Raw genomic sequence first — 26,730 nt, forward strand, 5'->3', positions numbered from 1 at the left:
GCCACCCTCACTGCCACCCTCACTGCCACCATGTCGCCCTCACTGTCGCCCTCACTGCCGCCATGTCGCCCTCACTGTCGCCCTCACTGCCACCCACTGCCACCATGTCGCCCTCACTGTCGCCTCACTGCCACCATGTCGCCCTCACTGCCGCCCTCACTGCCACCATGTCGCCCTCACTGCCACCATGTCGCCCTCACTGCCGCCCTCACTGCCACCATGTCGCCCTCACTGCCACCATGTCGCCCTCACTGCCACCCTCACTGCCACCATGTCGCCCTCACTGCCACCATGTCGCCCTCACTGTCGCCCTCACTGCCACCATGTCGCCCTCACTGCCACCATGTCGCCCTCACTGCCGCCATGTCGCCCTCACTGCCACCATGTCGCCCTCACTGCCGCCCTCACTGCCGCCATGTCGCCCTCACTGCCACCCTCACTGCCACCATGTCGCCCTCACTGTCGCCCTCACTGCCACCATGTCGCCCTCACTGCCGAGTTTGGAGAGGCTGGTGAAGCATCACAACATCAAACCTGTTTTGATGCGCTGCAGCTTGCCTGCCGCTCCAAGTCACACGGCTCCTCAGCAGCGGAGGGAATATTTATTCAGCACATTTTCAGCAACAAGCAGTGCAGGAATGAAAAGGAAATACAAACAAAATAAACCAGAGGAAAGAGCAAAAGAAGGAAAATAATCTAATCTAAAGTATGCAAACTAGGAGCTCCTGTTCAGGGTTGCTGCAGTAAATAAGTAAATGTCCTCTGAACTTTATAACTATGCTCTAAATTTGTGTCCACAGTTTTTTATTAATAATAAAACTAAGTGTTTCTGTCCTGGAAGGTTATTTTTCTGGATTCTAAATTCGTTCTAAATTTGGAGGATGTGCAAAGAAAGGCTCCAAAAAAAGCAACACATGAACAGAGCAAGCGGGTCGGGAGCATTAAATCCCTGGGGATCACTGACCCTTTGACCCTCCAGACCTCTGGCCTGGTGAAGAAAAGCTTGTTGGATGAGAAGATCAAACCTCCGATCCTCATCGCTTTCTACAGAGAGACGACAAAGAGCAAAGTGACAGCAACTCCGTCTGTTCAGAGCATCGAACACTCTGACTGGAGAGGATCATCAGGACTGGGCTTCCTTCCATCCATGGCGCCGCTCCAGTAGCTCCACTGGCTCCCAGTAGCTCCAGTAGCTCCCAGTAGCTCCACTGGCTCCCAGTAGCTCCAGTAGCTCCCAGTAGCTCCCAGTTGCTCCCAGTAGCTCCCAGTTGCTCCCAGTAGCTCCCAGTTGCTCCCAGTTGCTCCCAGTAGCTCCCAGTCGCTCCCAGTAGCTCCCAGTAGCTCCACTGGCTCACAGTTGCTCCAGTAGCTCCCAGTAGCTCCCAGTCGCTCCCAGTAGCTCCCAGTAGCTCCACTGGCTCCCAGTTGCTCCAGTAGCTCCCAGTGGCTCCAGTCGCTCCCAGTCGCTCCAGTAGCTCCCAGTAGCTCCCAGTTGCTCCCAGTAGCTCCCAGTAGCTCCCAGTTGCTCCCAGTTGCTCCCAGTAGCTCCCAGTCGCTCCCAGTCGCTCCCAGTAGCTCCCAGTAGCTCCCAGTAGCTCCAGTCGCTCCCAGTAGCTCCCAGTTGCTCCCAGTAGCTCCCAGTTGCTCCCAGTAGCTCCCAGTTGCTCCCAGTAGCTCCCAGTTGCTCCCAGTTGCTCCCAGTTGCTCCCAGTAGCTCCCAGTCGCTCCCAGTAGCTCCCAGTAGCTCCACTGGCTCCCAGTTGCTCCAGTAGCTCCCAGTCGCTCCCAGTAGCTCCCAGTTGCTCCCAGTCGCTCCCAGTAGCTCCCAGTTGCTCCCAGTAGCTCCCAGTTGCTCCCAGTTGCTCCCAGTAGCTCCCAGTCGCTCCCAGTCGCTCCCAGTCGCTCCCAGTCGCTCCCAGTAGCTCCCAGTAGCTCCACTGGCTCCCAGTTGCTCCAGTAGCTCCCAGTAGCTCCCAGTCGCTCCCAGTAGCTCCCAGTAGCTCCACTGGCTCCCAGTTGCTCCAGTAGCTCCCAGTGGCTCCAGTCGCTCCCAGTCGCTCCCAGTCGCTCCCAGTCGCTCCAGTAGCTCCCAGTAGCTCCCAGTTGCTCCCAGTAGCTCCCAGTTGCTCCCAGTAGCTCCCAGTTGCTCCCAGTTGCTCCCAGTTGCTCCCAGTAGCTCCCAGTGGCTCCAGTCGCTCCCAGTAGCTCCCAGTCGCTCCAGTAGCTCCCAGTCGCTCCAGTAGCTCCCAGTCGCTCCAGTAGCTGCCTGGGACTGGGAGCGACTCGGCGATTATGCAAAGACACTTCCACCCTCTGCAGGGTCGTTTCTTCCTGCTGCCCTCTGGAAAAAGATTCATCAGCTTCAAATGCAGAACTTTATCCCTGAGGCCATAAGGATGATAAACTCCCATTAGTTTAATCTTTTATTGTATGTTTTCACATTGACACTTTTATTATTATTTATTTATTATTAGAGCCTTGCAACGAAATTTATTTCAGTTTGTAAATGTTTAAATGTGGAATTAAATAAACTAAGTATATGTATTAAATACTTCTGTATTTTTATTGCAGCAGAGAGAATCTTTACTACTTTTGGCACCTCAGTAATTTTAACTATTTAGACTAAATATTTTCTTTCTTTGACTCTTATAGTGAAAATCTGAGTGTATTTTGTCGCGGTGGAGTGAATCTTCCCCCGCGTGGTTTTGGCACCTCGGTCGTCCCGTACTTTGCGGGGCAGCTGAACCGTCGCCCCTCCGCCGGCTGTTGTGGGCGGTGGACTGTGGTGGAGGGGAGGGAACCTCCTCAGACCGCCTCGGCTCCACAAACACGTCAGAAACGCGGCGGAGCGACTGCGGGACGCGTCGTCCGGTACCCAGGCCTCATCTCGGTGAGTTTCATTGTTATCACAAAGGAAGGAAGTTAAATAATGAAGTTTTTTACTGTTGTTATGGTCGCGCTCGCCAGTGAGCTAGTGAGGAGCTAACGGTTGTTAGCTCGCTTCGTCTCGGTTTCCCCACATCTGGCGACCCGAGCCGGGGCTAAAGAGTTGGTTCCGCTGCCGGAACCGGGCCACGGCTGCCATGGGGTGGACCTGGTTCTGCTAGTGTTTGCTGGGAGATGTTTGGACTTGTTAGCTGCTGTCCGAACCGGGAGCAGAACCGCTGCTGTTGTAACGCGGGTTCTGGAGTTGGGTGATCCGAGGGCACCTGAACGCCTCAGCGGGTTTCAGCTTCACCTTTGAGCCAGCGGACATTTCACCGCGTCAGTTTTGTTCCTCCCATCCACTTAAACTCAAAGAGGAACACAGAAAAGTTTCGCTGCGACTTTAATCATCACCGGAAACTCTTTGTTTCACCAGCAGCTGAGTTGGGTCCACTGAGACGCTTTCAGGGCCCGTTGGTTCCGACTGGAAGAGCCGATTTACGGCTGGAACGGGATTCATCGAATCGGAGGCATTTCACTGTTCTGGTCCAGACAAAGGGCCCCGGGGGCCTCCTGCTGCTGCTGCTCCTTCTGTTCCTCCTCCTGCTGCTCCTATTAACTAAAATTAATATCTTGACTGACAAGTTAGGAAACTGCAACTTTGAGACCCTTTTTCTACCTTTTATTTAGAATAAAAGGTAGTTAAAATGTATTTTTATTTATTTTTTAAATCAAAATACATTTGGATTTTTTTGCTCAGTGAGTTAAAACAAAACAACAAACAATAAAATGATTTAGCATTTTTTGCTGAAAAAAGTCTTCTTTCATCTTGGTGGCTTTTATGCCATGGTGCAAAAACAGAGGAAACTAAAAACGGGTCACAACCACGGATAAGAAGTTCAGAATTTAGAAAAATGTACTTTAGTTGACCTTTTGTCAAAATACAAAAAACATGTAAGATTTAAGAGGTTGCAGCAGTTTACAAAACGATCGTCCCAGTTTCTACATGCAGCTTGTAGAGCAGCAGCTTCACCACAGTTTTAACCCGATGGGATGTTTCACCGTAAACTTTCTGACATCTGGAACAAGATGTCTGTCTCTTCCTGGTCCTTTTTCTGCAGTGGATGCCAGAATCCCACACGCTTTTAGATGTTTTTTATCCCGGAAAAGGCTGATTAAGATGTTTAATAGAGGTAATAGTATTATAATCAATATATATTCACAAATTGAGAACAATTTTAACTTAAAAATTATTGTATAATTTTGCTAAATTGTAGAATAGACATGAGCTGAAGAACAAATATGTATTGTTTTTAATCAGTTATTCAGTCATCAGATTGGAGGAAAGTGCAGCTGTATTTTCCAGTCAGATGCTTTTTGCAGCTCTAGTGGGTCAAGAGGAGTCGCTTTGTTTGTGCAACAGAGAAATGGGTGTACCAGAAACACTCAAATAAAAGGTTCCTCTCAGAATGGTTTTATTTAACAAAGAAAGACAAAAAGATTTACTAAAATTTTAAACTTTGGATGAACTAGTTTATTTTATTAACCTGTCTGATATCAGACAACAAAGATTTATTTTATAATTTCTGCTCCAGGCGTTTAATGTTTGCTTTTGGGACTAAATGTGTTTTATTTTTTAAAAACAACGAGTCGTCGATCTGCTGGGCCCAAATCTGTGTTTGGAGTTTAAAACGATAATGAATCCATATTAATCTGTCGCATCTCCTCGTTTGCATCTCAAACAGAACCGCTGGGTTCTGCCTGTTGCTCTGGTTTTGTTGTGGATCGTTTGCTCCCTTCAGGCTTCCCCGTTGCCGTGGAAGCCTTGGTACCTGGTGGGGGCGGGACCTCACCTGCTGGGTGGAAAAGTCATCAGAGCGACCGGCTGGAGGTGGAGGCAGACCTGGTGTTTCCGTGACGAGGCAGGCGTCGCCATGCCGCCGCGTTGTTCCTGGCTGATTGTTGGACTGAGAACGACGTTCAGCGTCTGTTCAGCTTTCCCAGAAAAAGCTGGTGATGCCTGCTGACCCCACGGCTGGCTCTACGGAGCTACATCAGGGAATTATTTTGATTTAATTTTGATTTTTTAAATATTTGAAACACAACATCTTGAAGAGAAGTCATATGAAATAGAAAAACTGAATTGAAACAATGACCGGAAAAAAATCAAATAAATAATCCTAAAGCAGAAAAAATAGAATCTGAATAATCTTAACAGACAAAAATAACATATTTAGAAACTAAAAAGTTAATTTAAGACATAAAAAAGTATTTAAAACTTAAAAAATAAGTTATGGAAAAAAAATTTGAAAGAAAAATCAAACATTTTAAATTGTAACGATAATTTGCATTTGAATGATTTCAATGCATGAATGAATTTTGAATCAGAAAAACATAACTTTGCTTTCATCCTGGCTCCATCACATCATCTGAAGGACGAGGATGCCTGGATTATTATTTCATGATGAACTGTAGATTAAATCAAAGCAATCAGACAATAACATGGAACACCTGACCTTGGATTTCCCATTTGTTATTGAACGCACCGTCGCGTAGAGCAGCAGATGTCATGTATGGTGGAGCTGCAGCCTAAAATGTGAGTCATAAAGATGCTTGGAAAGGTGGAGGAAATATTCACACCTCCAGCAGGAAGTTGGTTTTGTTTTCAAAAATCTTTCCAGTCCAACTGCATCGTTTAATGACTCTCTGTGCTCGTGCACTAACGCGTTAAAGATTTCACACCCTGCAACCCCCAAACCTCTCCGGGCTCCCTATGGGTCAGAGGTCAGAGATGACTGGAGGGGACCTGATGTATGGAATCACTTTCAACACAAAATTATCAACATGTTGGGATAAGAAATAAAAAGTTAGCTGCGTTGTGTTCATCAGCCCTGATCAGGTTTCATTTTAGAAACTGATTAAAAACACAATCAACTGATGAATCAATATATGGATCAATGTTGTTATCATTAACTAAAAAGAACAAAATAAAAACTGAAACTTAGAAAACATTTTTGTTAATTGAAATACATACAAATTTTAATGGGGAAAAACTAAATAACTGGAACTATAATATAATATGCTGAAATTATAGAAATATCTGTTTATTGGCCTTTTGAATTAATGTGACATTTATTTTTCCCCATACAAACAGTTTACGTCCGCTGTTGGTAAATTTCGGCGGCACTTTCTCCTCCTGGACACAAAATGGTGAAAGTTGGGATAAAACTCCAGTCAGTTTATGTTAAAAATTGAGTCCATCTTCAGAAGACGTTATCTTCTGTTAGTATTCATCATCCAAACGATGTAAACGTAACAACTTTTACCGTTTTTTTAAATTCTGCGCCTAAAACTAAAACTATGACTATGACTAATAAAACTAGTAATTAGTCTATTACTAATTGCTAGTAATTAGAATAAAATAAAACTAAACTTTTGGTCGATGAATGGATGAATATTTCGGCTTTGATGCATTCGAGCAAATGAACCCTTAGTGAAGTCATGAACTAATATTTCAATCCGTCGTGTTTTGATCAGTTTCTTAAACGATTCCAGATATCAAGATTGATCTGGACTTCACAGGATTGATCTGATCCTGAATGCCTCTGTTTCCATGGAAACCACTTCCTGCCATTTAGGAGGCGTTCCCAGCAGCAGACTTCCTGCTGACGGTTTCCCTGAAAACCTGGCCCGGATTCCTGGCTCAGATTCTGGACTGCCTTCAGCAGATCCTCAGGGGTCAGAGGGTGAAGGTCATTGGTGGTTGAAGCTTTTTTCTCCATGTAGACATTTCAGAAATGAGGTTCTTCCAGCTTCTGGTGGGACATTTTGTTTGCTGCCTCACTGGTTCTGATCCGAACCAGCTGTGTGTGGAACATCTGGCTCGGGTCAACCCGCATACAATCAGAACCAGCTTTGTTGACTTGGACTGAGGCTCAACAAGGAATTTCACTGAAGTTTTTAGGAACTTGGGCTTTAAACACAGCCGAAAGCTGAATGTTTGTGCTGTAAATTACAGGAATGTCATAAATTATGAGAAGGCGACAAGTATTAGAAACCAGAGCAGAACTCTGCGTACAAAGCTAAACCATCTGCTGAGGAGCGTAATGAGCAAAACATCAATAAGAACGGTCTGTTTTGATGAGCTAAAATGTTTAGCTACGATGCTAAAGGTTGCTAACGCCCATGTTCATAAGTGTGAAAACAGCACTTATAAGGTAAAATGAGCTGAAAAGTTAAAGCTAGCTAAAATACTTCCTATAGCATGTTGGCTAACATGAGCATGTTTGAGCATGCATTAAATTACTCTAGTCAGGATGTAAGTTTAAGCTTTTAATTTAAAATTGGACAACATGCTAACTGTGTCACATTGACTCATGCTAGCGTGTTGGATAACATTAGCTTAATTCAATTTGTTAATGTTAGAATTAGCTCAAGTGTAGCTGATGAATACAAAGCTAGAATTAGCATGTGGACTATCAGTAGGATAATATCTGATGTTGGAAACAACAGTTTCTTAAGCAAAATGAGCTAAAATGCTAATGTGAGATAATGAGCTAATTGTAGCATGTTGGCTAACAGCTAAAATGCTTTTTTAGATAATATGCTCACTGTAGAATGTAGTATGTTATCTTAAACATTGCTAAAATTAGATTAAATGCTCATGTTAGCTAAAGTGCTAACATGAATGCCATCAGTAGTATGTAGACTGACATTAAGTTACTCCATTCAGTGAGCAAACGTCAGTTTAAGAGCTAAAATTAGCCACAAAGTCAGAAACCTGGTGGAGTTTCTGCTGATCTCTTCGAGTCTGAGGAGTCGGCTTCATGATGCATCAGGAGGAAATGCAGCTCGGCTCATAATGACTCATAATGTTCAATCAGTCATCATTACAGATGCTTCCAGCATGTCATGGGTTAACGCATTCAGACTAATGAGTTTACCTCCTGTTGATGACCGCCAGCTTCCTCTCAACCTCACGCTAACTTCATGGCGGTCTTTCTCTCTTATGTCTGCAGCAGATGCAATATTGATGCCCTGCACACTGAAAGCATTCGCTGCGGCGGCGACAAACAGATTACAGGGACAGAAAAACAATCCACGTCAGTTTATTTCCATCTGGAAAAATCAGTCACTATTTAACATCCGGCCAATTTTAAAATAATTTATACTCATACTGTCTTCTTGTTGTCAATAGTCCATTGATTCTCTGGGATTTGGTGGAAAAACTCCAAAGTGGGCGGAGCCAGGAGGCATTGAGGGGCGTGGCCAGGTGGAGCTCACAGACCTCTTGTACTTTGAAAAGTCACTGAATTTGTTCATAGTCGTTTAAGAATAAAAAGAATAAAAGTTGCTAAATGTGGCAACAGACTATTTTTTCTTTTGATACAGAAAAACGACTATTGACAAATTTTGTTTCTTTTTGTTTTTGTTTTTTTTTTCAGTAAAGTGATTAGCAACAAATGTGGGAACTTGTGTTGTTGGAACAAACTGCCATCTTCTTTTGTCGAATCAAATCGTTTGTCAAAAATCAAATCCGATTGAACTGCTGAACGTTTTCCAACAGTGGGTAGCAATTCTGTCTGAATAAATTTTGTCCTGAATTTAAAGCGGATCATCTGCTGCTGCTGTGCCGTGAACCCGTCCTGATGTTCTGCTTTGCGAAGCATTTCCTCACCGATCTGACAGCCACCGGGGGCGCTGCTGAGCAGGCCCGTGGTTCAGGTTGTCCTGATAAACAGGATAAATATTCGCCGCTGATGCTCTGAGCTTCTGCAGCTCTGCCTGGGTCTCCTGGGCCGACCGCCGGTTCTGATGGATCATCTGCAGCGGGAACTTCCTGTTTGACCCAAACATCTCCTCCTGGGAGAACCGGATGATCTGCAGATCGTCAAGGAGCGCCGATCAGCTGTTTCGTATTCCACTTATTGACATGAAGGGAAGTGATGCAGACGAGCCGCTAATGCAGATTCCCCTGAGACTTCCCTAAGAGCCGATGATGAAGGTTCATTTGAGCCCAAACAAACCGACTCCAGATCCGTTCCCTGGGCTTTATGTTCGTTCCCTCAGAATTTAAAACATACATCTGACTTGGAGCAACAAATCATCTTTGCTCATAAATGACAAAATAATTTTAAAGTCAGAGAAAAATGTGTTTTTTTTCTTTTGAGTGGAAATGATCTGTGATCAACGTTTCCTTCAGTTTTTCCCTCAGATTTTGTTTTGATGTCGTTCCTCCTCTGCCAGATCAGGTGCAGCCTGATCCCACTGCTCGCCTTCAGTGGGATTAGGATTAGGATTACCGCGCCTGGCCGGCTGCTTTAACCGACTAATTAATGGGTTTGTTTCTGACGCTGCAGCAGAGGTCAGAGGTCGTTCTCGCTCGGTCTGTTGACGCCTTTTCTTCCTCTGTTGTTTTCCAGAACCCGGTTGCGACGGGGCAGCATCGCTGTTCCAGAACAGGCCGTAATCCTCGCTCCCTTTGTTCCGGCGGCGGCCCGCGGGGGCCATGACAGGGGGGCGGCAGCAGAATCAGCCGACGGCAGCAGAATGAGCGGGCCGGGCCGCCCGCGGGCCAGGCCTTCACCCCACGGCGAGCCGGACCCCCACAGGTCGCAGAGGTCGGCCCGCTGCTGACCTGCAGCGGCGATGAGCTGAAGGATCGCCAGGCGCTCGTTTCCTGTCCCGCCGATTGATACTTCCTGTTTCCTGTCTGGGGGGGACGCTTCCCCCCCCAAACCCTGCCAGAAGTGCCTTCGGTCCGTGAACCGATCCGTTTCTCCTCACGTCCTCATTTGGACCCTTCAGAACCGCGTCGTTGGTCCAGCTGTCGCCATGGTTACCCTGCAGTCCAAGTGGCGCTTCCTGTTCATGTTCCTGGGCATCCAGCTGGTCGTCATGGCGCTGCTGTCCCGGGAAGGCTACCACAAACGGGTCAGCTACTTCATCCGGATCTTCCGTAAAGGCGAGGCGGCCGGCCCGGTCCGGAACCGCACCGGCGCCGCGCTGGGCGACGTCTACGCCAACCTGTCCAACCTGTCCCGGGGACACGGCCACGCCGACGACATGCCGTACTGCCCCAAGGTGTCCCCGCTCATCGGTGAGTCCAGAACCCAGCAGAACCCAGCAGAACCCAGCAGAACCAGCAGAACCCACCAGAACCCAGCAGAAACCCACCAGAACCCAGCAGAACCCAGCAGAACCTGCCAGAACCCAGCAGAACCCAGCAGAACCTGCCAGAACCCGGCAGAACCCAGCAGAACCCACCAGAACCCAGCAGAACCCGCCAGAACCCAGCAGAACCCAGCAGAACCCACCAGAACCCAGCAGAACCCAGCAGAACCCACCAGAACCCAGCAGAACCCAGCAGAACCCGGCAGAACCCAGCAGAACCCGCCAGAACCCCGCAGAACCCAGCAGAACCCGCCAGAACCCAGCAGAACCCACCAGAACCCACCAGAACCCGCCAGAACCCGCCAGAACCCAGCAGAACCCAGCAGAACCCGGCAGAACCCGCCAGAAACCCAGCAGAACCCACCAGAACCCAACAGAACCCACCAGAACCAGCAGAACCCAGCAGAACCCAGCAGAAACCCGCCAGAACCCGGCAAATCATCGCTGCCGTTCTGGAGAAGAACACAAAGTGATTCGGATCAGAACATTTTCTGCCTTCGTCTCACCAAGTTCCACCTAATATTATTATTATTATTATTATTATTATTATTATTATTGTGATATTTCCCGTCCAGCAGCCATGTTGTAATGTTGATCCTGCAGGCCTGAAGGTTCTGTTGGGTCAGAACCTCTGTGTTCTGGCCCAACAGAACACAGAGGAGCGGCGGCGCCCGCGGGGCTCTTCATCTCTCTCTCTTCATCCCTCTCTCTCTCTCTCTCTCATCTCTCTCTCATCCTCTCTTCATCTCTCTCTCTCATCCCTCTCTCTTCACCCTCTCTCTTCTCTCATCCCCTCTCTCTTCATCCCTCTCTTCATCTCTCTCTCATCCCTCTCTCTCATCCCTCTCTCTTCATCCCCTCTCTCTTCATCTCTCTCTTCATCCCTCTCTTCATCCCTCTCTTCATCTCTCTCTTCATCCCTCTCTCTTCATCCCTCTCTCTTCATCCCTCTCTTCATCTCTCTCTTCATCCCTCTCTTCATCCCTCTCTCTTCATCCCTCTCTCTTCATCCCTCTCTCTTCATCCCCTCTCTCTTCATCCCTCTCTCTTCATCTCTCTCTTCATCCCTCTCTCTTCATCCCTCTCTTCATCTCTCTCATCCCTCTCTTCATCTCTCTCTCTTCATCCCTCTCTCTTCATCCCTCTCTCTTCATCCCTCTCTCTTCATCCCTCTCTCTTCATCTCTCTCTTCATCTCTCTCTTCATCCCTCTCTCTTCATCCCTCTCTCTTCATCCCTCTCTCTTCATCCCTCTCTCTTCATCCCTCTCTTCATCCCTCTCTCTTCATCTCTCTCTTCATCCCTCTCTCTTCATCCCTCTCTCTTCATCCCTCTCTTCATCCCTCTCTCTTCATCCCTCTCTTCATCCCTCTCTCTTCATCCCTCTCTCTTCATCCCTCTCTCTTCATCCCTCTCTCTTCATCCCTCTCTTCATCCCTCTCTCTTCATCCCTCTCTTCATCCCTCTCTCTTCATCCCTCTCTCTTCATCCCTCTCTTCATCCCTCTCTTCATCCCTCTCTCTTCATCCCTCTCTCTTCATCCCTCTCTCTTCATCCCTCTCTCTTCATCCCTCTCTCTTCATCCCTCTCTTCATCCCTCTCTCTTCATCCCTCTCTCTTCATCCCTCTCTCTTCATCCCTCTCTCTTCATCCCTCTCTTCATCCCTCTCTTCATCCCTCTCTCTTCATCCCTCTCTTCATCCCTCTCTCTTCATCCCTCTCTCTTCATCCCTCTCTTCATCCCTCTCTCTTCATCCCTCTCTCTTCATCCCTCTCTTCATCCCTCTCTCTTCATCCCTCTCTTCATCCCTCTCTCTTCATCCCTCTCTCTTCATCCCTCTCTTCATCCCTCTCTTCATCCCTCTCTCTTCATCCCTCTCTCTTCATCTCTCTCTTCATCCCTCTCTCTTCATCCCTCTCTTCATCCCTCTCTCTTCATCCCTCTCTTCATCCCTCTCTTCATCCCTCTCTCTTCATCCCTCTCTCTTCATCCCTCTCTTCATCCCTCTCTCTTCATCCCTCTCTTCATCCCTCTCTCTTCATCCCTCTCTCTTCATCCCTCTCTTCATCCCTCTCTTCATCCCTCTCTCTTCATCCCTCTCTCTTCATCTCTCTCTTCATCCCTCTCTCTTCATCCCTCTCTTCATCCCTCTCTCTTCATCCCTCTCTCTTCATCCCTCTCTCTTCATCTCTCTCTTCATCCCTCTCTCTTCATCCCTCTCTTCATCCCTCTCTCTTCATCCCTCTCTCTTCATCCCTCTCTTCATCCCTCTCTCTTCATCCCTCTCTTCATCCCTCTCTCTTCATCCCTCTCTTCATCCCTCTCTTCATCCCTCTCTCTTCATCCCTCTCTCTTCATCCCTCTCTCTTCATCCCTCTCTCTTCATCCCTCTCTCTTCATCCCTCTCTCTTCATCTCTCTCTTCATCCCTCTCTCTTCATCCCTCTCTTCATCCCTCTCTCTTCATCTCTCTTCATCCCTCTCTCTTCATCCCTCTCTCTTCATCCCTCTCTTCATCCCTCTCTTCATCCCTCTCTCTTCATCCCTCTCTCTTCATCCCTCTCTCTTCATCCCTCTCTCTTCATCCCTCTCTCTTCATCCCTCTCTCTTCATCCCTCTCTCTTCATCCCTCTCTTCATCCCTCTCTCTTCATCCCTCTCTTCATCCCTCTCTCTTCATCCCTCTCTCTTCATCCCTCTCTCTTCATCCCTCTCTTCATCCCTCTCTCTTCATCCCTCTCTCTTCATCCCTCTCTCTTCATCCCTCTCTCTTCATCCCTCTCTCTTCATCCCTCTCTTCATCCCTCTCTTCATCCCTCTCTCTTCATCCCTCTCTTCATCCCTCTCTCTTCATCCCTCTCTCTTCATCCCTCTCTCTTCATCCCTCTCTCTTCATCCCTCTCTCTTCATCCCTCTCTCTTCATCCCTCTCCTTCTCCTGTTTCCTGTTTTGCATCTTCATGCTATCATGAGATCAGGGCTTATGTAAGCCCGTCGCCGTGCCGACGCTTAAAGGCACAGCGCCGCTAATTTAGCGGGTCCAGCTTGATGAGCGCGGCGCTGCCGGGCCGCTTGAGGATTTGGGATTAATTATCTCGGTGAAAGTCGGAGGATGAATCTGTCGCCTGAGTTCACCGCCGCAGCAGCTGCTGGTTCCACCGCAGAGACGGAACCAGAACCAGAAATGATGGTTCTGTTCGGTTCTGGTGTTTAATTGTTGCCTTTTCGACACTAAAACATAAAATATGAAGGTTATGCTGCTGAACCCATCAATCACAGAATTAGACGACTCCAGTTTCATCGTGGTTCAGGTAGAAAACAGTGGCTGTTTCTCCATTCTTTAAGTTATCAAACCTGCGACCGCTGATGCGCCGCCCGCCTCCATGCTGCTCTGTGGTTCTGCCTACGGTCCAGTAAACCAGAACCTGTTTTGTGTCCGCAGGCGGACCGATCCACGTCAGCTTCCCGTCCGGCCTGACCCTGGCCCAGGTCCAGAGGAAGAACCCTTTGGTGGTGAGTGGGGGGCGGTACCGGCCGCCAGACTGCGAGGCCCGCCACCGGACCGCCATCATCATCCCGCACCGCCACCGCGAGCATCACCTCAAGTTCCTGCTCTACTACCTGCACCCGTTCCTGCAGCGGCAGCAGCTCAGCTACGGCATCTACGTCATCCACCAGGTGAGACCCGCAGAACCCGGCAGAACCCGGCAAAACCTGGCAGAACCCGGCAGAACCTGCCAGAACCAGAGCCATCGGCTCTGCTGCTCCCTCTGCTGGCTGCTCTGCATGACTGCCAGATTATTCTCTTTTAATAAGAAAAAATAATAATTTAAATTTTTTTCTGTAATTGGACATGGAAGAGCGGTACTGACTCGGTACCGACCCATACCGAATGTCTCCAGTCTGGTTCTGAAAGCATCAGACTGGAAACCAGTTCAGTCTACTGGTGAAAACAGGATCACAAAATCAACCGTAAACAGGAAAATATGAATTATTATGAAAATCGTTTCTCTTTATTAAATCTAATCGTTTTTAATTCTTTCCTGGATTCATCCTGGAAATAAATAAACATTATACAAATATTACAAATAAACACTTTAAAAATTTATGTATAAATAAATAAATTACCATTAGAGTTTTTTGGATTGATCTTAATTTCGGGTTAAATGCAACTACAAATATTGACCTACTTTTTCTCAAAAGCAAGTTTTACTTCTCTTAAAAAACCCAAAACATGAGAAACTGGTCATTCATTTTCTGTTTAATTAATTTATATGCGTTTTCTACAAAAATGTGTTTTATTTATGTTGGTAGAAGTGGTTTAGTTCATTATTTAGCAGCGCATCTCGTAATGTTTTCTCTTCAAAGTTCTGGGTTTTCTGGGTGTTTTTGCGCCGCAGGCGGAGAATTACACCTTCAACCGGGCCAAGCTGATGAACGTCGGCTTCCGGGAGGCGATGAGGGAGGAAGACTGGGACTGCCTCTTCTTCCACGACGTCGACCTCATCCCCGAGGACGACCGCAACCTCTACGTCTGCGACGCCAACCCCAAGCACGCCGCCGTCGCCATGGACAAGTTCGGCTACAAGTGCGCCGCTGCAGCGTCGGTTAGAGTTCGCGGCGCCCCCTGCTGGTAGACTCACACTGTCTCTGCTGCTTGTCCCCTCCAGGCTTCCGTACAAAATGTACTTTGGAGGCGTGTCGGCGCTGTCACCGCTGCACTACCTGAAGATGAACGGCTTCCCCAACAACTACTGGGGCTGGGGCGGCGAGGACGACGACATCGGCATCAGGTCAGCCCCTTTCCGATGCTTTACGACCGACCTTTGACCTTCTTCCGTTGACTTTCTGCTCTCCCTCCTCAGGGTGTCTCTGGCAGGGATGTTCATCAGCCGTCCGTCTCTGAAAGTCGGCCGCTATAAAATGATCAAACACAAGCTGGACAAGGGCAACGACGTGAACCCCAAGAGGTAGAGACCAACCGCACCACAGCCTGGAGTCCATGGTCTAGTCAAAGCAACCAGCCTTTACATGCACATTAACATAAATCCTGCATTTGGCATATTAGTTAATATTTGGCTTTACTGGTAATTTAACAGAACTAACAGGAGGTAAAGGGGAATTAAATTAGGGTGTAATACTGAGTTACACCAGAGGGTGGCGGTGCATCTTTTTCCCGTCATCACAGACACATGAAGAAGTGGACAAGCAGGAAAGAGTTTTATTTCCAGGTTGATCATTTTCACCAAATTATGATTCTTTTAAGATTTTATATTTTTATGTAGACAATGTTTTAAGATAAAAACAAAAGTTCTGTTAGCATTTAGCATGCCAGTTGCAGAGCTAGCTTAGCTGCTAACTGCTAGTGCAGGGGTGCCCAAAGTGGGTCCTGGAGGACCGGCATCCTGCATGTTTTACTTCTCTCTGGTTTAACGCACCTGATCCAATGAGGCTCATTAGAGGCCTAAGAAGAACATTTACCTGCTGAAAAGGTTATTGGTACCTGAGAGAAAACTAAAACCTGCAGGGTGACGCCGGGCCTGCGGGGTGACGCCGGGCCTACGGGGTGACGCCAGGCCTGCGGGGTGACGCCGGGCCTGCGGGGTGACGCCGGGCCTGCGGGGTGACGCCGGGCCTGCGGGGTGACGTTGGGCCTGCAGGTTGACGTTGGGCCTGCGGGGTGACGTTGGGCCTGCGGGGTGACGTTGGGCCTGCAGGTTGACGTTGGGCCTGCGGGGTGACGTTGGGCCTGCAGGTTGACGTTGGGCCTGCGGGGTGACGTTGGGCCTGCAGGGTGACGTTGGGCCTGCGGGGTGACGTTGGGCCTGCGGGGTGACGTTGGGCCTGCAGGGTGACGTTGGGCCTGCGGGGTGACGTTGGGCCTGCGGGGTGACGTTGGGCCTGCGGGGTGACGTTGGGCCTGCGGGGTGACGTTGGGCCTGCGGGGTGACGTTGGGCCTGCGGGGTGACGCCGGGCCTGCAGGACCCACTTTGGGCTCCCCTCTGCTAGTGTATTTTGGAGTTGGTTCTGTCATATTTTATGTTAATACTTATTATCCACACAAAGTCAAATTAGTCAAACAAAATTTAGTTAGAAATAGACAAAATATATGTTAAAGTTAATTTTGAATAATCAATTACATAGATTTTGGCATATTAAAAAATATATTTTTAGCACACTTGCATTTCTAAGTTTTAATACATGCAAGTGCCAGAACTTTTGTGTTTTGTTTCTGGTACAACCATAAATCTGACGGACAAGCTAACTGAGGACAGAGCTGCTGCTCTCGGCTTCTGGGCTTAATTTCTGCTTCATCAATGACCCGGAAAAAATATTGTTGTTCAAGTTGTGCTAGAAGGAGTTAGCCTATTCAAGCTATGTTAGCTCCAGAAGCTAACATAACATCTCAGTGCTAAACATATTGCTAATGCTAATATTAGCATCCACAATCCATATTTCTAAAGAAGTTCAATGAATGATCACAGATTCTTGAAACGGAAGAAACTGAAGGATATGTTTGTTTATTACATCATTTTAATTGAAAATGTTTTGCATTTTGCGTCTCTAACTTTGCGTCTGTTCAGGTTCAACATGTTGGCGAAGACGCGTCAGACCTGGAAGATGGACGGCATGAACACGGTGGAGTACGAGGTCATCTCCAGGGACTACCTGCCTCTCTACACCAACATCACCGTCAACATCGGGACGGAGTCCGGCCTGCACCCGCCTGCGCCGAAACCCGCTGCAGCACAGAGATCCGCTGCAGCACAGAAAGCTGCTGCAGCACAGAGACCCACTGCAGCACAGAAAGCTGCTGCAGCACAGAATCCTGCAGCAGAAAAAGCTGCAGCACAGATATTTGCAGCTAAACTCCGGGAGAAACTTGCTGTGAAATAATCTTGTTGGTGTGATTTCTAGTAGAATGAAGCGATAGCTCCCCCTTGTGGCTCCTGCGGTCGTCTGGAGCTGCAGAGAGGAGGAACCCGGTTGGACTCTGTGAGTTTGTGTGTCAGGCGCTGTCGCCGCTGTATAAACCGAGAGGCCTTAGAATCACGTCTTTTCTCTTCACGTAGAGCTTAGAGCATAGAGCGTTTAGAGGAGGAAGCTGCTGGAGCGTTTTCTGATCAGCTGATTCACTGACCGGGCCTGTTTCAGATTCACTGCTTCAGTTTCTGTTCTTCCCCGTTTCCTGTGGATGATCAATGAATTCCCGCTTTTTCTTCACTCCGACGGCTGATTGTGTGAAAACATTTCTTATCCTCTGAGTTTGGCAGAAGAAACCAAAGAAGAAGTTTTTATTCTTCATATCATTTGATGTTAGTTTGCTTGAAGCTCCAGGTTGCGTCAGACGCCTGAGTTATCACGTAGATGGGACGTGGCCTTCGACACTCCAGCCTGGTTCTGATCCATAAACGGCAGTTTGGGTCAGAAAGACTGAGACTTTTACTCCTGGAGGAGAGGATCTGAACGGGACGGGTATCACTGGGTTCTGGTGTCGGTTCATTTCTGTTCTCCTTTCCAACTTCTGCACAGTCCACAGTGGCCTTATAATCATAAACAAATTCAAAATAGAAATGTTCTGTTGGGTTTTTATTGCTCATATGAAACAGAAAATCAGTGAATGGATTCATCCAGCCACCGCCGACTAACCCAGAGCCATCACTTTAGTTCCTCTAACGCTAAGACGCTATGCTAACGCAATAGTTAGCAGACGCTAATGCTACAGCACAACACCAACAAGGTACTTAATGCACAGCATCACAGGTGGAGAAGATTTCAGGAACAAAAATGTATTTTGCAAATCAGGCTGTTTGATTTGGACTGGAAAATGTGACCTTAGTGATGCAGAACTAAACATTTTTATTACGGAAAATATTTACAATATCTGTCCTACAACCCTCCAGCTCCAGTTTAATTTTTACATTACATATTCTATCAAGCCCTTTGATACTGTATTTATGTTCATCACTCATTTTGTTCCTGAATGTTTCTCGTTTGAAATGGTTTTTGGGGAATGTGAAAACTTGATGACAGGAAATGGAAATGCTGCGTAAAAATCTTCACTCACTTCAAAATAATCAAAATAAATGTTTGACCAACAGACCTCAAACTTTATTCAACTGAAAGTTTACAAAACAGCCACATCAACTTCAAAATTTATCTGGAAGTATTGTAGGGGAAGCCAAGCGCATCAAAGTTTTAAAGTTAGCAATTAGTGCTAAGCTAAATGGTAGCTGTGCTGTTAGAAGATTAGCAGAAGTGAGCTCACCAAGATGGTTCGTGTAAGGTCATTTTATAGATAAAGCATATTCAGCAACAAGGCAATTCAAAATGCTTTACATGAATTAAAAGGAAATACAATAAAAGAAATGAAAGAGCAAAAGAAGAAACGATAATCCTGTAGTCTGATTTATAAAGTCAGTTTCTCTGGATTCTTGTTCTGACGATGTTAATCTAAACTAATTAGTTTCTCTGGGTTCTAATTAGTGAAATGTTCAGACATTTTATTCTACAATTCTGCAAAATCTAATTCACAACTACAAATTCTGATTTTCAAATACTTGTCTGGATTTAGTGTCCATAGCTGCTGACAGCCCAGAGAACAAGAAACAAGCCAGTGTTTATAATAAACTAAGACAGTTTTTTAAATGGTTCATTTCTTGGTATCAGTGTTGAGTTTGAAAGTTTCGTGACACTTCTCACGCGGTCACCATGGCAACTCCTGGGATGGATTTTTACGTGCTGCGATAACGTGTAGCTGTCTCTGAAAAGTTTTCCACACGTCTCACAGAAATACGGTTTCTCTCCGGTGTGGGTTCTCCTGTGTTTGTCCAATGTTCCCTTCCGTCCGAACCTTTTCCCACATTCTTCACACGCGTGTGTTCTCTCTGCCGTGTGGACGCTGCTGTGACTGCGCAAGGCAGAGTTGCTGCGGAAACTTTTCCCACATGCCTCACAGTCATACGGTTTCTCTCCGCTGTGGGTTCTGGTGTGAACTGATGAGTAGCAGCTCCGACTGAATCTTTTCCCACAGATGTCACAAATCCAAGGTTTCTCACCTGTGTGGATTTGCACGTCTCTTTAAGCAATCGTTGGTTCTGAATCTGTTCCCACACATTTTACAAACAAACGGTTTCTCTCTGGTGTGAACTCGTGTGTGAGCCGTCAGTTTGGCTCGACACACAAATGTTTTCCCACAGTGTGAACACTGCAAAGGTTTCCGATCTGATTCCGTGTCTCTCTGACCCTCCGAGACGAGTGAGGTGTCTGCTTCACTGCTGGTTCTTCTGAGCTGGTTCCGGTTTGGTTTGGACTCACTTTGGTCTTGTTTCTCGTTAGCAGAGGTCAAAATAGCGGCCTTGGTCTCCTGGTTCAGTTCAGTTTGCGGCCTGACTGTGGCGTGGACTCATCTCTTCCTCTTTGATCTGTGGAGGTTCTGGTTCCTCCTGGTCCGGTCTGGAAATATTCTCCTGTTTTATGAGCCGAGGATCCAAGATAACGCCCCGTTGGCCTGGAGACAAACCAAGAAAAGCGAGTTTAGTGAGAAGCTACTTCATTAGTTATTTGAGAAAAGCTGCCACCAACTGGTTCAATCAGGAACTACACATGTTTGACTTTGTTTTTATGGCATGGCATTAGGGCCAAAATTAAGACCAGCGCGCACCAAGCAGTGGCTTCTTTCTTGTAGCAGGAGGCCACACCCAATCTGAAGCTGTCTGAATAATGATAGGCCGACGTTGGCAAATGACAGGAATAGTCATCTATGCTGGCCTTGAGATAGCAAGTAGCATTTTATTTATTTTGAAGATGATAGAAGAATAAAATCATACGAGAAATCCTAAAAACCCATTTTTCTACTACAATAATCTTAACATGCTTGAAACGGAGTAGGAAGAAGTTAGAAACTTATGAACTCTGACCCCATAAACTCATCCTATGTATTTAAATGGACCCACATTATTAAATCAAACAGTTAAGAAAATGACATGTTAATTAATTTTCCATTTTATCTGGGTTTCCATGTCTAAGTATTTACCCACCCATTCATATGCATTAGCCTCAGTTTACAGAGACACATTAGTGCCAACTCTCACCCATATTTCTATAGCTTGTGAAAATGACTTCCTTATATTTCCTCTTAAATTGTATTAAATTTTCATGTTTTAGCTTCTCATTTAACTTGTTCCATAATTTTACCCCATGAATTGTAATTTAAAATCTCTTGTTGATAAACTGTCCTCCTCATCATCCTCCTCGTGATAAAACGTGCTCTCTGTGAGCTCAGCCAGCAGTTTATTAGATTCCTTAAACATTATTTCAGCCATTTTTAATCCCACCAGCTCTTCAAAATAAAGAATTCTAGATGTTCATACTAACAGGTTTGTGTGCTCGTAGTAAACATTATGGATGATTCTTACGGTTCGGTTCTGCAGGATACTGAATGGCTGTAAAGAGTTTTAGTAATGAATTCCTCACATCACTGAACGACATGTTAAATATGTCAAAATCAGAGAGTTATAAAGAATCTGAAGTGATTTGTTATTCAGAATATGTTTGATTTTACCCAGGTGTGAGGGACCAAACTCAAGAGGACAAAAAGGTGTTCAAAATAGAAAAATTAGTCTGTCCAGGGTGACCAGTCTGTCTAGGCTGACCAGTCTGTTCAGGCTGACCTCGCCTCCTGCCTTCTGACGGCTGGAGAGGCATCAGAACCTCCTGATCCCAATGGAATGAGGGTGTGGACGGATGGACCAATGGATGGATGGACGGATGGACCAATGGATGGATGGACGGATGGACCAATGGATGGATGGACGGATGGACCAATGGACGGATGGACCAATGGATGGATGGACGGATGGACCAATGGATGGATGGACGGATGGACCAATGAACGGATGGACGAATGGATGGATGGATGGATGGATGGACGGATGGACAAATGATGGATGGACGGATGGATGGATGGATGGACGGATGGACGAATGGATGGATGGACGAATGGATGGATGGACCAATGGATGGATGGACGGATGGACCAATGGATGGATGGACCAATGGACGGATGGACCAATGGACGGATGGACCAATGGATGGATGGACCATTGGACTGATGGACCAATGGATGGATGGACGGATGGACCAATGGATGGATGGACGGATGGACCAATGGATGGATGGACGGATGGACCAATGGATGGATGGACGGATGGACCAATGGATGGATGGACGGATGGACCAATGAACGGATGGACCAATGGACGGATGGACCATTGGACGGATGGACCAATGGATGGATGGACGGATGGACCAATGAACGGATGGACCAATGGACGGATGGACCATTGGACGGATGGACCAATGGATGGATGGACGGATAGACCATTGGACGGATGGACCAATGGATGGATGGACCAATGGACAGATGGACCAATGGACGGATGGACCAATGGACCATAACGGTGCATTCAAAAAATAAATCAAGCTTTTAGAAATGAGGTTTCAAAGATTCTGTTTGGTGTAAATTTGTTTGGATTTAAAGTTTTAACTTCTGGACCTGAAGTCCTACAGATTTCTGTTTCTGGATTTTCCCACAGAACTCACACTTGTCTGGTTTCCCCTGTCCGGTTCTGCTCGTCCTGCTCCTCTTTAACATCCAGAGGTTCTGGTTCCTCCTGTTTCAGAACCTTCTCCTGTCTGCAGACATGTTGCTGTTGGACGTCTGCAGAGAAAAAAAAATCTGATATTTTTCAGCAGTGGGTCTGAATATCATCTGCAGGTCAGGAATGTTCAGTTTCTGACATTTCTTTTCATTTTGCTTTCAGCAGACACAGTCCCCTGTTATCGATAATTCTCCTCCAGGATTCCTGGAAGTCTTCCAGAGTTTCTCTGGTTCAGTTTCTGTTTCCTCCTCCTTCTTGTCTTCGTCTCTTTTTTCAGTGCAGTTTGATACATTGAAGTGTTTTTGTTTGATGTAATTATACAAAGCATCATTTGAAATTTAAAGTACATTTTAATCCAAACTCCAGCTGAAATACAAGTGACTTTTTCCTTCCACTGAATTTTCTATGAGATCAGTCATTGTAACTAAAGTTGCTACTGTAGCAGCGTATCCTGATCACCCAGACAGATCTATATTCTATAGATATTTCTACAGCAGTCAGAAACATCTGAACCTGAAACCTGAAGGATGAAAACAGAACTCTGTGGTATTCTCGCGAGATCTCGCGAGGTGGTGTTTACATGAGTAAAAACATGGCTGACCTGACCTGGCAGAAAAACTGAGATGTTTCTGCTGGATGGGAGAAAAGCCGCCATGTTGTTTTGCGTGTTGGCGCTTCGTACCTGTTCTGTGGAGCAGAACCCGAACTTCCAGGTTCAGAACCGGATCCATCTCTGCGTCATGAACTGCGTGAACTTGGTGCTCCACAGCAGAGCGTCCTCCTCCCTGCGCGATGTTAGCTCCGCCCACACGCAGCGCCCGCGACTTGCGCCGCCATCTTGTGAGTGGCAAGCTCGCCTTGGCTAGCAAAACCAGTCTGGCTATAAACCGTGAAATTCACATTTCATATGAATTTCGTGTAACTACACATATAAAGAATTTGTTTAAAAATCTGATGACAAAAATGGAATTAGAAAAAATAGCAAACCGCATAACTGCACATTCCACTGCATTCACTTTTTAAATTACAAGAAAACTTTTATTTTTCTTCTCACTTTGACACAAACTGTAGATTTGTGTCTGGATCTAATAAATTTTGGCTGAATCATGTTTGTTCACCATTTACTGAAGTTACTCAAGTGAATATAAAAGTATTGTGCAGTGTAACTCCTCCTCAAGGTACATTTTCTTCTCCAAACTGTTTCTCAAGTAAAAGTAAAAATACTAATACGTTATTTCTAAGATACAGGTGCAATGCAGATGATGTGATGCTTTTCTTTAAAGTCTTAAAATTGAATAAATCAGACTGACTTATCGGGACAGTTCTTGGGTTTTAACATAAAACTTTAGACTTCAATACTCTTAAAACTTTGAATAGAAATAGTAAGTCCAGTTTATTTTTTAAACACCAGAACCTCAGAAGACATAAGAACAAACAAAACCCATTGATAAGAGAAGACAGATAGAATCAGATCAGTCCCACCACACACAAAGATTTCAATTCAAAAACAAACATTTCATTTGGGTCCAAGTTCCGATGATTTCCACTCGTCTTCACTTCATTATTAAAACGTTTCTATCTGCAGGTTTGACCCGTCCTGGTGTCACAATCACCCTGGATTCAAAACGGCTGAACATTGATCCCATATCAATAACCAAAACCATCAGATCCTAACTCTGGATGATCAGCACTGATCAGACTTTAGTTTGGTTTGGTTCCAGCTGTTTCCTGCTGCGTGTGAAAATCATGAATCATGCTGTCAGTGGAGAAGAGCCAGAGACAGCAGCAGGGAGCTGATCAGCAGCGATCGATCGGTTATTGATCTGCAGCTCTGTTGAAACACATGTGATATCATCATCATCATCATCGATGAAACAATGGGATCAGCAGCGCCTGCAATGTTAAACTGCAGCCAGCAGGTGTCGCCGTTGATCTCATTGTTTCACTTTGTGCATTTTTAAATCTAACAAACTTTATAGAAACATTCTGCGTCTAAATCTGAAATGTTTTCTATTTACTGAATCAAAATGAGAAAAAACGGAAGCAGAATAAGAGTCTATTTAACAAATAAATCAATCTTAAATATTTCAGATTCAGACTTTAAGTTTGACTATCAACTGCAGCTGAAACTGGAGGAAGTTACTGGATGATAATAAGTGATATAAAAACAAAAAATGAGAGCAGCAGAGCCGATCCTCACCGGGTTTGGGTCGATGCTGCTGCTGTTCACTGGAAGGACAGAAAACCCAGATTCATTTAAATGAAACGTGAATAAAGCTGAAGCTGCGTGTGGCGCGGCTGCTCTTACCATAGTAATACTCGAAGGTGGCGTTGTAGTCGTAGTCGTACAAAGACGTTGTTGATTCAGTGAGACTGGATTGCATCGTCTCGTTGTCATTGTCACTGCCGACATTTCCTGCCAGGAAACAGAATTCATTAGTTCAAAACGTTTTCTGTTATTGAGGTGCAACATTGTAATAAAACTAAGAGGAATTATTTTGTATTAATAAATGGAGAAACATTTCTTAAATATTTATGCAATTACTTAGCAAATATTTTTCCTAACAACTGAAATGAGAACTTTCATTTTAAAGAGATTTATTCTACCATCCAAGTTAAATAAGAAAATGTATTTGCTCAGTTTATTCCTGTACTTAATATAAAATTAAAATGTAAAGAAGTTATTAGAAGAAAAATAATTTCTATAAAACTTTTTGTTTAAGATTAAAGTTGCAGTTTAATTTTTCTTGCTAAAAACAACAAAATGCCAGCAGCAGGACCGAGTTGGTATGTTGTAGTCAGGGGCCACTAACATTGTCCCAACGGCCACAAATGGCCCCCGAGCCTCACTTTGAACACCCCAACCTGCTTTTTGTCTTTAAGCTCAGGAAAGCTCACGGATGAGCAGCAATAAAAGAAAATGAATGAATAACACGGTGAAAATATTCTGTTACACGAAACCCACAAACATCAGAGACACTGTGGCAGTAAACCCAGAAGGTTCTGCTGGTTCTGTGGGACGGGTTCTCTCTGTTTCATCTTGTTTCTGCTGAGCCAGAGCCAACAGCCATCTAGCAGAGCAGAACCGGGACAGAACCGAGCCACAGAACCGAGCCGCAGAACCGGGACAGAACCGAGCCGCTGACCCAAAGAATCGGGTGCTGAAACCAATAATTATCTTTACTTGTTCATCCAGGCTTGGATATTTTGTGTTAACTCAGGTTTACAGTTAGGGCCAGAAATATTTGGACAGTAACACAATATTTGTGAGTTGGGCTCTGCATGCCACCGCATTGGATTTGAAATGAAACCTCTACAACAGAATTCAAGTGCAGATTGTAACGTTTAATTTAAAGGGTTGAACAAAAATATCTGATAGAAAATGTAGGAATTGTACACATTGGTTTACAAACACTCCACATTTTAGGAGCTCAAAAGTAATTGGACATATAAACATAACCCAAACAAAAAAGTTTTTTCTCAATATTTTGTTGTGAATCCTTTGGAGGCAATCACTGCCTTAAGTCTGGAACCCATGGACATCACCAAACGCTGGGTTTCCTCCTTCTTAATGCTTTGCCAGGCCTTTACAGCCGCAGCCTTCAGGTCTTGCTTGTTAGTGGGTCTTTCCATCTGAAGTCTGGATTTGAGCAAGTGAAATGCATGCTCAATTGGGTTGAGATCTGGTGATTGACTTGGCCATTGCAGAATATTCCACCGTTTTGCTCTCATGAACTCCTGGGTAGCTTTGGCTGTATGCTTGGGGTCATTATCCATCTGTACTGTGAAGCGCCGTCCGATCAACTTTGCAGCATTTGGCTGAATCTGGGCTGACAGTATATCCCGGTACACTTCAGAATTCATCCAGCTACTCTTGTCTGCTGTTATGTCATCAGTAAACACAAGTGACCCAGTGCCATTGAAAGCCATGCATGCCCATGCCATCACGTTGCCTCCACCATGTTTTACAGAGGATGTGGTGTGCCTTGGATCATGTGCCGTTCCCTTTCTTCTCCAAACTTTTTTCTTCCCATCATTCTGGTACAGGTTGATCTTTGTCTCATCTGTCCATAGAATACTTTTCCAGAACTGGGCTGGCTTCTTGAGGTGTTTTTGGGCAAATTTAACTCTGGCCTGTCTATTTTTGGAATTGATGAATGGTTTGCATCTACATGTGAACCCTTTGTATTTGCTTTCATGGAGTCTTCTCTTTACTGTTGACTTAGAGACAGATACACCTACTTCCCTGAGAGTGTTCTGGACCTCAGTTGATGTTGTGAACTGGTTCTTCTTCACCAAAGAAAGTATGCGGCGATCATCCACCACCGTTGTCTTCCGTGGACGCCCAGGCCTTTTTGAGTTCCCAAGCTCACCAGTCAATTCCTTTTTCCTCAGAATGTACCCGACTGTTGATTTTGCTACTCCAAGCATGTCTGCTATCTCTCTGATGGATTTTTTCCTTTTTTCAGTCTCAGGATGTTCTTCACCTCAATTGAGAGCTCCTTTGACCGCATGTTGTCTGGTCACAGCAACAGCTTCCAAATGCAAAACCACACACCTGGAAACAACCCCAGACCTTTTAACTACTTACTTGATTACAGGTTAACGAGGGAAAGGCCTTTTGAGTTACTTGCAGCCTTTGGAGTCCATTGTCCAATTACTTTTGGTCCCTTGAAAAAGAGGAAGCTCTGCATTACAGAGCTATGATTCCTAAACCCTTTCTCCTATTTGGATGTGGAAACTCTCATATTGCAGCAGGGAGTGTGCACTTTCAGCCCATATTATATATAAATTGTATTTCTGAACATATTTTTGTCAACAGCTAAAATAACAAAACCTGTGTCACTGTCCAAATATTTCTGGCCCTAACTGTATATGAAATAAAATCATTACAGTGTGACAAAAAGTAAAATTCTCCTGTATTCATTAAATAAAGATTAATTTTATTTCTGTTTTGTAATTCAAGTCCAG

At 45.6% G+C, this 26,730-nt stretch overlaps 1 protein-coding gene across 1 annotated transcript; it reads left to right on the forward strand.

Annotated features, from left to right (window-relative positions):
* The first annotated feature begins 2,784 nt into the window (after positions 1–2,784).
* Positions 2,785–18,197, forward strand: LOC129353575 (beta-1,4-galactosyltransferase 3-like). Its single transcript, XM_055022922.1, has 7 exons — positions 2,785–2,890; positions 9,348–10,024; positions 13,538–13,773; positions 14,496–14,683; positions 14,766–14,888; positions 14,961–15,065; positions 16,681–18,197. The coding sequence occupies exons 2-7, from the start codon at positions 9,760–9,762 to the stop codon at positions 16,991–16,993; spliced, it is 1,230 nt and encodes a 409-aa protein (XP_054878897.1). The 5' UTR covers positions 2,785–2,890; positions 9,348–9,759; the 3' UTR covers positions 16,994–18,197.
* The last annotated feature ends 8,533 nt before the right edge of the window (positions 18,198–26,730 follow it).

The sequence above is a fragment of the Poeciliopsis prolifica genome, unplaced genomic scaffold (genome assembly GCF_027474105.1).
Source record: "Poeciliopsis prolifica strain line A6 unplaced genomic scaffold, Auburn_PproV2 SCAFFOLD092, whole genome shotgun sequence".
Lineage (NCBI taxonomy): Eukaryota > Metazoa > Chordata > Actinopteri > Cyprinodontiformes > Poeciliidae > Poeciliopsis > Poeciliopsis prolifica.